The sequence below is a fragment of the Silene latifolia genome, chromosome 3 (genome assembly GCF_048544455.1).
Source record: "Silene latifolia isolate original U9 population chromosome 3, ASM4854445v1, whole genome shotgun sequence".
Classification (NCBI taxonomy): Eukaryota; Viridiplantae; Streptophyta; class Magnoliopsida; order Caryophyllales; family Caryophyllaceae; genus Silene; species Silene latifolia.
The window spans coordinates 10,850,525-10,863,645 of record NC_133528.1 but is presented as its reverse complement, the minus strand read 5'-3'; the positions used below and the strand labels follow the sequence as shown (position 1 = coordinate 10,863,645).

Genomic DNA, 13,121 nt, shown 5'->3' with positions numbered 1-13,121 from the left:
CCAAGTTTCTCTCCTGCTGATGGAAAAACTATTAATGATACAAGAATTCTAAGCTTAGCATACGGACATGAGGCAGTACAAGAAGCTAATGTTCAAACATCAAAGAAAAAGAGGTGGCCAATCCTGAATAATTTATGAATAACAAATTATTCATATCAGAAACTAACGAATCTAATAAAATCATGTCTTACTGCAGCAAGAAAGGCAAAAGCTAAAGAATCACAGGACTACCATAATCCTTACCAAAGGCACAGATGGAGACAACAACATCAAGTCAACGAAACAACAAGTTTTTAAGTTTTATTTTATGCTTAGTAAGAATAATAAAAAATAGATTATCAAGTATACATGTATTAACGCACCAACAACAAATCAATGAGAACAAGTTATTAATGTTTTATTCTCAAAAGATATTTAAATTGTTTTTTTTTTGTGCGCTAAAAATATATTGTAATTGTTAACAGGAGTTATCTATAGTAGACAAAGATTTCTATTTAATTAATTTTTGTTACAAGTTTCAAAAAGTCAGTGACTTACAAAGTAAGATAAATCGAGTGACACCACCTATACACGTGTGTTTCAAGATAACTGGTTTAGTGCAACCCATCAAACGGAATGGAAAACGTGCACCAAACATTGAGGATCTTTTTCACCTTCAATGGTTTCACATACAACATATACAAGGTGATCCCTAAAGCATATTGACAGCTCATTTGCTTAAGTATTGAATTCAAAATGACTATGAGTGATAATATTAGATTTTTCTTGGAAACCATTTTCGTTACAATGGTTTTGTAAAATCTATCATTATATGCCAAATAAATAATAAGTCGATTTGAGCTAGTGGTGCGTTTTTTACCGTTGATTACGGCAAAAAATTTGATGGTCACCGAGACAATAGAACTATAACCTACAAGGCTGCAACTACTGCTATTCAACCATTGGGAAGTCGGCTTTGTATCTTTCTAAAGGACTACGGGAAGCTGAGAAACCAGTGTGGAGAAGAATAACGGAACATATCAGGTTACTCATAAAAAAAATTGAGACAAACTAAAAAAAAAAAAAAAAGACATACCAGGTTAGAAAATGATTCTGGATAATGAACTAAAAGACAGTCCAGAAGCTCAAAGCTAAGCTGCAGGAATATATTTAAAATCAGTTATCAGCTAAGACTAAATAAGACAGATAGATGGATGAAGATCATTTAAAAAATCAACAAGAATCCTCCGACTGAAGCCAAAATTCACATGAGTTAAATTTTGAGGCTCAGTACCTTCTTATCACGTTGTCCCAAAAATGATCTATAGCACTTTGACACTGTCTTCTGTAGAAACTTTTAAATTGTTTGGTAAAAAATGCAAAACATAAATGGGTTGACTGGATACACATTCAATGATAGAATATCCCTACAATCCTGTAGAAAAATATATAAATTTTAAGGCAACTAACAAGTAAACTATTAAAAAAAGTGATGTTGATTTAAGGAAACTTTCAGAAAACAAACAAAAAACAGCTTAGCAATTCTTTGCAGAATTAAGAAACTTATTGAACGTACATCAGTGCATATGCATAATCAAACGATTAAGGAAAGTGATGTTGATTTAAGGAAACTAAAGGAAGAAAAAAAAAACACAAAAGAGCTTAGGAAAGTCCTGCAAAATAAGGAACTTACTGAACAAATAACAGTGTATATATATAATCAAACCAACAGTTTTGTAAAATAAGAACAGACACCGTTTGGAAGGACAGCAGCACAATGGATTTTACAGGGAAAGGAGCGAGCTTCACTGACCTTAAGAGAGCTGCAAGATGTAGACGAGATACACAACCACCGAATCTGGAGATCAATGAAAGACATAACGATATAAATGATAATACCACAGGAAATCAGCATTCAATAGCTACACAACAATTGCAGGCTACAGATCAACAAAGAACAGTTATTAACCGCCGGCGAAACATAAGACAGAGGCAACATCCTTACAGAGCAAATCATACTCCCACTACCCCTATTATCGGTAAGACAGCGGACCAATTTATATTAAAATTTATATTCGCTAAATTTATGTATTAATAATAACCAACTAACTAAATCTCTGCAGAAAGGCAAACAGATATACTAAACTTTGGAGAGCCAGACCGTGTTTGTAACTCTTGCGGTGCGTTATTTTGGTACCAGGAAAGGAAGCGGAAACAATGCCACACAACAAACCCAAAGTTTACATTATGTTGTCAGGGTGGTCACAAGCCCCATTACTTAAGGATCCACCACCCTTACTAGATGAGCTTTTAGACTCCAATGGGGGTCGAAGATGCAGGGAATTTCGTGATAAGATTAGGATGTACAACACCATCTTTGCATTTACATCAATGGGAGGTAAGATCGATAAGTCACTCAACAATGGTTCAGCTCCTTATGCTTTTCGAATAAGCGGGCAAAATTATCATCTGATGGGGTCATTGGTCCCAGCCGTGGGGAAAGCCCCAAAGTTTTTACAGCTATACATATACGATACGGATCACGAGGTTGAGAACAGGATGTCGGTCATTAACAACGGACAAGACTCTACATCAGCAGGATTAGATGAAGATTTAGTTAAAGAGTTACTAGAGATGCTAGATAAAAATAACGAGCTGGTGAAAGTATTCCGCATGGCAAGAGACCGCTTCAAGGAAGATGAATTAATCCCTATTCGAGTGAAGCTGATCGGTAACAGAAGCCGAGATACAAGGGCGTTCAACACACCAACTGCTTCTGAGATTGCAGCTCTCATTGTAGGTGATATAGAAGATACGATAGGATACAGAGATATAATAGTGGACCACAAAAAGGACGGGACTCAACAGATTAACGAAACACACCCAAGTTTTATGTCAATGCAATACCCATTATTGTTTCCGTACGGTGAAGATGGATATGTAGAAAAAACCATGTCCAGGGACAGCTCAACCAGACCAAACAAAAAAAGGAAGTACAGCACCATGTGTGAACACTACGCATTCAGAGTACAACAACGTCGTACCGAAAGCTCGGCTCTGTTGCGTTCAGGACGTTTATTTCTACAATATTTAGTTGACGCATACACGTGCATAGAAGCCGAGAGACTGAGGTTCATACGTTTTAATCAGAGTCAACTAAGGGTTGAACTATATGACGGTTTGGTGGATGCTATAGCTCGAGGTGATACAGATGCAACACAGCTTGGGAAAAGGTATATTCTTCCGTCATCTTTTACCGGAGGAACTAGGTATAAGGTACAAAATTATCAGGATGCCATGGCCATCTGTCGCGTTTATGGAAATCCGGACCTATTCATTACGTTCACAGCTAACACGAAGTGGGCTGAAGTCCAGTCAATGTTATCTGAGATACCTGGCCAGAAGGTGGAAGACCGACCTGACATTATCGTGCGAGTTTTCAAGCTGAAACTGGATGCTCTTATGAAGGATCTAATATAAGGACAACATTTTGGAAAGGTGAATGCAGGTAAGGGATAAAACAAATTGATGATATATGACTTCTTCATCTAATTACTTTATATAATACTTACTAATTTACTATTAATAATTATAATTGTTCAAACTGCAGCCGTGTACACAATAGAATTTCAAAAAAGAGGTCTTCCACACGCCCATATTTTACTATTCCTTCACCCAGACCACAAATACAAGACTGCTGCTGACATAGACAACATCATCTCAAATTAAATACCCGACGAGCAAAGACGATCCTGAAGCTTATCTTTGCGATAAAAGCGATTTATGGTTCACGGTCCTTGCGGCAGAGCAAAGCCAACAGCACCATGCACGGATAAAGGAGAATGCACAAAACACTACCCTAAAAATTACAATTGTCAAAGCACATTGGATGAAGAGGGTTTTCCAATTTACCAAAGGCGTAACAATGGAAGAAAGATTATAAAGAACGGAGTGCAGTTTGACAACAGAGATATAGTTCCTCACAACGTTGGGTTGATTGTCAGATATCAAGCTCACATAAACGTCGAATGGTGCAATAAATCAAGATCAATCAAATACCTATTTAAATATATAAATAAAGGTCCAGACAGAGGAACTTTCCTTATTGAACAAACCAGAGATGAAATTAAAGAGTACTTGAATTGTCGTTACGTTTCAGTGTGTGAGGCCGTGTGGAGGATATTTCAATTTGATATAAACTATCGTTGCCCATCAGTTCAACGACTAAGTTTCCATCTCCCGGGTAAACAGCCGGTTACCTATAGAGACCACCAGCAGGTAGAAACGGTACTCTCTAGAGATGACATAGAGAGAACGATGTTCACTGAATGGCTTAAAGCAAATGAGGAATATGAGGATGAGGGTGCTAAAGAGTTGACATACACAGAATTTCCAGAGAAGTTTGTGTGGCACGTTGACGCAAAGGAGTGGAGGCCAAGAAAAAAGGTTAAGTCCATTGGTAGAGTAGTATACGCACACCCTACTTCAGGAGAACACGTTTTTTTGCGTATGCTATTAAACATAGTGAGAGGACCTACATCCTATGAAGAAATAAGACACTACAATGGCATCACTTATCCAACGTTCAAGGCAGCATGTTACACAAGACGGTTATTAGATGGAGATAAGGAGTGGCATGACGCGATACAGGAGGCCTCGCGGTGGGCTACTGCAGCACAGTTACGCCAACTTTTTGTAACTATGTTGCTTTTCTGCGAGGTTAGTGATCCATTAGAGTTGTGGAACGGTAACTGGAAACACCTATCCGATGATGTCTTACATAGACAAAGAACAATACTTAGGTACCCAGAACTCTGTATGTCATATGACCAATTAAAGAACTATGCCTTATTCGAAATTGAAAAGTTACTATTAAAAAGTAGGAGGTCACTGAAGGATTTTCCGCCCATGCCTTTACCGGACAGGACGCTGCTCCAGAGCATCAACAACACGTTGATAAGGGATGAACTTCGAATAAATAGAGAGGAAGTTCTCCATGAACATAATCGACTTCATGCAGGCTTAAACACAGAACAGAAAATCATATACGAGAAGGTGATAGCAGCCACATCTACCGATAGGGGTGGGCTATTTTTCATCTACGGTCACAGAGGCACGGGGAAGACATATCTTTATAAGACAATAATATCCAAGTTACGTTCACAAGGTGAATTAGTTCTCGCAGTAGCATCATCAGGGATAGCGGCTTTGCTCCTACCGTTGGGAAGAACCGCACACTCGCGGTTAGACATTCCTATGAAATTGACGGACACGTCAACATGCAACATAGCACAAGGTACACCTCTAGCAGAGTTATTGAAAAAGACAAAACTCATAGTATGGGACGAGGCTCCAATGACCCACCGGTATGAGAACTAAAACATAAATTCATTTAAGAACTTTATTGAATTTAATAAAAAAAATAATTACTAATAAACTTTGCATATGCAAAATGACAGGCATGCATTTGAGGCTGTCGACCGAACATTACGTGACATATTGCAATTTACACACGAAGACGCTGGAGGAGCTACTTTTGGAGGGAAGACGGTACTACTAGGTGGAGATTTTAGACAAATACTGCCTGCGGTAACAAAAGGAAGAAGGGAAGAAATCGTAAGGGCGTCAATTAGCAAATCAAAATTATGGGAACAATGTGAAGTCTTCACTCTTAGCCAGAACATGAGATTGGCTCAAGCGCACGAACATGACAAAGAAAGTATTGAGGAATTTGCCAATTGGATCCTCTCTTTGGGAGATGGAACACTACCAGCAACAGTGAGCGGTTCAGAAGAGGAACCATCATGGATTGAAATGCCACGGGATCTACTGATAGACCCCAAGGATGAGCCGCTAAAGGAAATTGTATTTAATGCGTATCCAGAGATACAAACACGATACACAGATCCCGTTTATCTTAGGGATAGGTGCATCCTGGCACCAAGGAATGAAACGGTAGATGATATAAATAACTATATAATGGATACTCTTCCAGGCCAAACAAGGACATACAAAAGTTCTGATTCAATATGCAAATCATCAGGAGATGTACATGATCAAGATATTTTATACCCTGTTGAGTTCTTAAATAGCTTGAAATTCAATGGCATGCCAGACCATGAGCTACATTTGAAAATCGGGACTCCTATTATGCTACTAAGAAACATCAACCAGACACAAGGATTATGCAACGGAACAAGGCTTATTATCACTCACCTAGCGGAGTGGGTAATTGAGGCAGAAATAATGACTGGTATAAATATCGGCACAAAAGCCTTTATCCCGAGAATAATGATGACACCTACTGAATCAAAATGGCCTTTCACTTTTAAAAGAAGACAGTTTCCCGTCAAGACGTGTTATGCAATGACAATAAACAAAAGTCAGGGGCAAACACTTAATCATGTCGCATTATACTTACCACAAACAGTTTTCAGCCATGAACAACTTTATGTCGCAGTTTCGAGAGTTACATCACGCCAGGGGCTTAAGATACTCATCGACAACGGAGGTACCATGCCATCCAACTTCACAAGAAACATTGTGTCCAAAGAAATATTTGACGATCTACCTACAGGTAACCATAAATAACTATAAATATAAAAGTAAGTAAAACTTATACTCCACACAATTATAATACTTAACCATCTTTTTTCATGTAATAGATATGGTGGCTCAAACAGGGCAGCGAGAACAAGAGGATGGAGAAGAAATTTAAACAGATCTCTAAATTTAAAATACTACATAGCAAAGTGTATACACAATTATTCTCGCATATATATTGTATTGAAAAGCAATTTATGTCAACGGATTCACAACAGTTTCCCAATTTTAATCCTTGAATGGAACCTAATATCACAAGCTCTAACTACATGTACTTGACAACACTCAATTCAAACACATAAAAAGGAAGCTCAACAGAATTATAAATTTATCGCCATATTGTCTTAGAAATAAACACACTTACTGCAGTACACACGTCTAATCATATTTTTTTTCATATACTTAACGTCTCTCCGGATCATAAATCTAAAAAATTACCACAATGGCTAGGCTCAGGGTACTCACTTTCAAAGAGGCACCACGGAATATGTTGATTAACACATACAGTACAATAATCTTTTAAAGGGTAAAATAAGTTGATTATTGTAAGAACCCGGATTATAAAACAAAGGAAAAACTTATATGAAAAGAATATCAGAGTACGATACTGATAAAAGAGTCAAGGTGGCGGAAACACCTGACCAATCCGGTTCGCTACTAAATCCAAAACAACTAATACATTATTCAAAAGGTTCTTAAAAATTAAAAGTAAACTTCTAATTTATTATTAAGCTCGCTTCGCACATTCCCCAAGTAAGCATCAACCAAACAGCACCACACTGAACAACCTGAAAAGGGGGTCGACAATCAGTCGGGAGTAACTAGATGCTCTCCCAGTCATGTTTACAACAATTGAATATAACCAATAATCATTAACAATTGAAATGCAAAACTAGTAAACATGTGAGACCATCTATACTCATGAAAATCCGACATAACATGCCATTAAACAATAACAAACTAGGACAATCTTATGATATGATGACAACTCCAAAGGGAACATGTGACGACACGTGACAACGTAAACCATATCATGACCACGTATGAACCAACATAACCACAAAACATGTGACCAACCCAGACCACCAGCACAATGTATAGAATGAACGCCGTTAGAGCGATTAACGAACTGCCTCTAACTAATGGAGCGATTAACGAACTGCCTCCATTCAATGGTATGGGCCGATTAACGAACTGCACCCACAGTGGACCGATTAACGAACTGCATCCACACTATGTATAGCGTATAACCACTGCCTATATGCCTAAGACCTGGCCAAACCTCTCGGTGAAACACAGAGCGATTAACGAACTGCCTCTGCTACACCGAACGACACTCGGGAACAGAGCGTATAACGAATCGCCTCTCGCTACCCCCCCGACCATAGACCATAACAAATCCCCGAAGGGTAGCCTTGATTCATTCCGATAGCATATAACTGATACTATCGTCATCTATACACCAGCCAACAAAACAAATGCACAGTATAACTGACTGTACTAACATGCGTGAACGACGTCACGACTCAACTCATAAGATAGTATAACTGACCATCCTACTTATCATGTGAACAAGAGTAACCAACGACTCATGCATATATATTGACACACAATATAACCGAACACCACACATCATATGAGACCAGTATAAACAACCAATGTTATAGTAACTTCAGCTATAACTTTAACATTAACTTTCAATGTTATAGTAATCCTAACCATAACATAAACTCTGGATGCGAGGTTATAGTAACCTCTACTATAACTTAAGTAAATATAACCCGGAAGTTATACTACCTCAACCATAACCTTGACACGAAATACAAAGTTATACTAGCATTAACCATAACCTTGAGCCATAATCCCAAGGTTACATTAGTTACAGCTATAACCTTGGCTCGCACTTCAATGTTATAGTAAGTCCAGCCATAACTAGAGTAGCTACCTGAAGTTGTATTAACTTAAGCTATAACGCTTGAATCATCATCAAGGTTATACTAGCTTTAGCTATAACTTTGGAGAGAACCCTTGGCCGCCTATCATGCCGCCACTAGGGTTTATTCGTAAACCCTAATTGCGCTCATGACACCCATAATAAACACATAACCAACATACGATATATAATTAATACACTAAAACATATACAACCATGCGAAAACATAATTAACATGATAATAAACAATCAAACATGTACCAATCAAGCAAAACAATCATTAAATCATATTAATTACATCAATTGGCATAAACACAATTAAAAGAAAACACCTAGTTACCTTATTAAGCAAATAAACCCTAGAAATCGTCTTCAACGATATAAACGTCCTCTCCAGGAGCAACTTCCACGCCTTCATAGAAATCATCCACGTGCCAAAGATAACGAATCTAATAAATATACTAACTATACATATAAAAACTATAAAACTATGCGAAAACATAAAACTTACGAAGAAGATAGATAAATCCAAGAAGTAGGATCGATCTAAGCACGAAGAACGATGAAGAACGAAGAAGAAAAGAGGATGGCACGAAACCCTAGGCAGGGTGGCGCGCGGCACGAGGAGGAAGGGAGGAGGAGAGAATTTAGGTTTAGGGTTTTGTGAGATTATGAGAAAAGAAGAGCAAGGGTTTGGTTTCCCTTCATATTTATAGAGAAGCTCATGGGTTTATTCTAGGTTTAGGCCCAAAACTCACCCATCAACATCAAAATCACGTGAGACCCAAGGAAGGAGCGGGTCTTCATCGCTTTTCGAGCCCAATGAGCCCAAAAGACAACAAACGGATATTTTCCCGAAAATAAAATATAAAATATGGGAAAATAAATTATAGAATTATATTACGGAAATTAAGGGTGTTACAATCCAACCCCCTAAAAAGAAGTTTCGTCCTCGAAACTTGATAAGAGAACTACCTCACTCCAAAAGATGTGGATGCTTCTCTCGCATAGACGCTTCGGTTTCCCAAGTCTCTTGCTCAAACTTCTGACTCCTCCACAGAATCCGAACCAAAGGTACAACCTTATTCCTGAACCTCTTCTCCTGACGTTCCAAAATGCGAACAGGACGTTCCTCATAAGTCAGGTTAGGCTCAACCTCGATAACATCAGCCTGTAGAACATGAGAAGGATCATTGTGATAACGACGCAACTGCGACACATGGAACACATCATGAACCTTCGACAAGTTCGGAGGTAAAGCCAACCTATAGGCTACCTCGCCAACTCTCTCAAGCACCTCATACGGTCCAATGTACTTAGGACTAAGCTTGCCCTTAAGCCCAAACCTCTTAACACCTTTCATCGGCGAAACCTTAAGAAAAACCTTATTGCCAACCTCAAACTCAATCGGCCTACGCCGCAAGTCTGCATACGTCTTCTGTCGATCCTGGGCTGCCTTAAGCTTCTCACGGATCAACCTCACTTGCTCAATCGACTCCTGAACCAACTCTAGGCCAAGAACGACAGCCTCACTAGAATCGTCCCGACACAAAGGACTACGACACTTCCTTCCATAAAGTGCCTCAAACGGAGCCATCTGAATACTAGCTTGATAACTGTTGTTGTAGGAGAACTCCACAAGCGGTAGACTCTTCTCCCAACTAACTTGGAACTCCAAAGCACAAGCTCGCAACATATCCTCAAGCGTCTGAATCGTACGCTCAGTCTGCCCATCGGTTGCGGCGTGAAAAGCCGTACTCATCTTAAGCTCACTACCCAAAGCTAACTGCAGCTTCTTCCAAAACTGAGAACAAAACCTCGGATCACGGTCGGAGATGATATCTTTAGGAACCCCATGAAGACGAATGATCTCTCGTTGATAAGCATTCGCTAGTTCCTCGAGACTCCAAGTCTCCATCATCGGAATGAAATGTGCGACCTTAGTCAAACGATCAACCACGACCCAAATCGCATTCATTCCTCTCGGTGACCTCGACAAACCCATAACGAAGTCCATCGAAATCGAATCCCATTTCCATGTGGGAATCTCCAAGGGTTGCGAGAGACCACCGGTCTCGATGTTCGAACTTGACCTTCTGACAAACCAAGCAACGGCTCACAAACTCAGCGATCTCTTTCTTCATACTCGGCCACCAAAACTTTAGCTTCAGATCCTTATACATCTTATCACCACCAGGATGAACCGAATAGGGAGTACTATGAGCCTCTTTGAGAATCTTACATTTTAAGACCTCACAGCTAGGCACACACCAACGACCATGGAATCGTAGACCATCATCACGTCCAACGTCGAAGTCTTTGGCACGTCCTTTGCTTATGGCGACTCGAACTCCTTCTAAGTATTCATCCTCTCTTTGCTTAACTCGGATCTCATGAAGTATCTCGGGTTCAGCAACCATCGCACTCAAATCTAAAGTACCAGGAAGAACTACCTCAAGGCTCATCTTCTGGAACTCTCGACTTAAGTCATCGGGTAACACCAACACAGATCTCATGGCATGACACACCTTGCGACTCAAAGCGTCGGCAACCACCTTTGCCTTACCCTCATGATACAGCAGCTCAATCTTGTAGTCGTTAAGCAGCTCCAACCAACGTCTCTGCCTCATGTTAAGATCTTTCTGAGTGAAGATATACTTCAAGCTCTTGTGATCCGTATAAAAGTTGCAAGAGACTCCATACAAGTAGTGTCGCCACAGCTTAAGTGCAAACACCACTGCTGCTAACTCAAGATCGTGAGTCGGATAGTTCATCTCGTGAACTTTCAACTGTCGGGAAGCATAAGCCACAACTTTACCCTTCTGCATCAAGACACAACCCAACCCAAACTTAGACGTATCGCAGAAAACATCGAACTCAACACCCTCTTCTGGTAGAGTCAACATAGGAGCGGTAGTCAGCCTCTTCTTCAACTCCTGAAAAGCAGCTTCACAAGCTTCGGTCCAAATGAACTTGGATTCATTCTTCATTAACTGAGTCATCGGTCTCGCAATCTTAGAGAAATCATGTACAAACCGACGATAGTACCCAGCTAGACCAAGGAAACTCCGAACCTCATTCACATTCTTTGGACTTTCCCAATCGACCACGGCTCGAATCTTCGACGGATCAACCATAACTCCATCGCCAGATATCACATGACCCAAGAAGGTAACTTCCTTTAACCAAAACTCGCACTTTGAGAACTTAGCATACCACTTCTGCTTACGCAGAGTCTCCAAGATAACACGAAGGTGACGCTCGTGTTCAGCCTCATCTCTCGAGTAAATCAGTATGTCGTCTATGAACACCACGACACACTTATCCAAGTACTCGCTGAAAGTGCGGTTCATCTGATCCATGAAAACGGCAGGTGCATTCGTCAAACCAAACGGCATCACCACGAACTCATAGTGGCCATACCTCGAACGAAAAGCAGTCTTAGGAATATCCTCATTCCTAACTAGAATCTGATGGTAACCCGACCTCAGATCGATCTTCGAGAACACACGTGCACCACGGAGCTGATCAAACAAATCCTCGATCCTCGGCAAAGGATACTTATTCTTGATAGTAACCTTGTTGAGCTCACGGTAGTCAATGCACAACCGCATACTACCATCCTTCTTCTTGACGAACAAAACAGGAGCACCCCACGGCGAAGCACTCGGTCGGATAAAACCCTTATCGATCATCTCCTCAAGTTGCTTCTTGAGTTCTTGTAACTCAGCTGGTGCCATACGATAAGGAGCTTTCGAAATGGGACCAGTTCCAGGTAGCAACTCAATTGAGAACTCTACATCTCGCTCGGGAGGAATACCAGGTAGATCCTCAGGAAAGACATCGGGAAACTCCCTAACCACAGGGATATCCTCTAACTTAGGCTCAACTGAAACACCATGGACACTGCACAGATAGATCTGATGACCCTTTTTACCCATGTTAACCATCTTCAGAGCAGAAACCCACTTGACCGTAGGTGTAACCCTAACACCTTGATAAGAAACTCTCGAACCTGTAGGACTCTTAAGCACGATCTTCTGATCACGACAAAGGAACCTAGCGTCATAGCGAGATAACCAATCCATACCCAAAATCACATCAAACTCTCCGAGTTTGAATTGGACGAGATCGGCAGGAAGGATCGCCCCTGCGATACTGACAGGTACGTCTTTGAAAAGAACGGAGCAAGAAACAATCTCACCCGTATGAAGGGATATAGAGGTATGAATGGATGAAGAAGAAGAGAGTCCAGCACAGACGGAAAAGGATTCGGATACGAAAGACATCGATGCACCCGTATCAAAAAGAACAAAAGCAGATAAAGAGTGAACGAGAAAGGTACCCGTAACCACATCTGGATTAGCATCTGCCTCAGCACGACTCATAACGAACACTCGTCCAGTCTTCGCAGCATCAGCCTTAGGAGCATCAACCTTGGGCTTCTGGGGACAATCAACAGACTTGTGTCCCGGCATCTTGCAAGTATAACATGTGAGCGGAGCACCAGTAACGCAAGTCGTACCCGGGTGGTACGCCTTTCCACACTTGTAGCAAGACAAGTCCCTCTTAGTTTGACCTTGGTCACGTGGAGCATACGGACGAG

The 13,121-nt window shown here is 40.4% G+C and overlaps 2 protein-coding genes across 2 annotated transcripts; both read left to right on the top strand.

The window, feature by feature from the left end:
- Positions 1-1,756: 1,756 nt before the first annotated feature.
- Positions 1,757-3,459, top strand: LOC141648644 (uncharacterized). The gene is made up of 2 exons (XM_074457369.1): positions 1,757-2,018; positions 2,180-3,459. The coding sequence occupies exons 1-2, from the start codon at positions 1,757-1,759 to the stop codon at positions 3,457-3,459; spliced, it is 1,542 nt and encodes a 513-aa protein (XP_074313470.1).
- A 303-nt stretch (positions 3,460-3,762) lies between these two features.
- Positions 3,763-5,358, top strand: LOC141648643 (uncharacterized). The gene has a single exon (XM_074457368.1). It carries the CDS (start codon positions 3,763-3,765, stop codon positions 5,356-5,358), a length of 1,596 nt encoding a protein of 531 aa, XP_074313469.1.
- Positions 5,359-13,121: the final 7,763 nt, after the last annotated feature.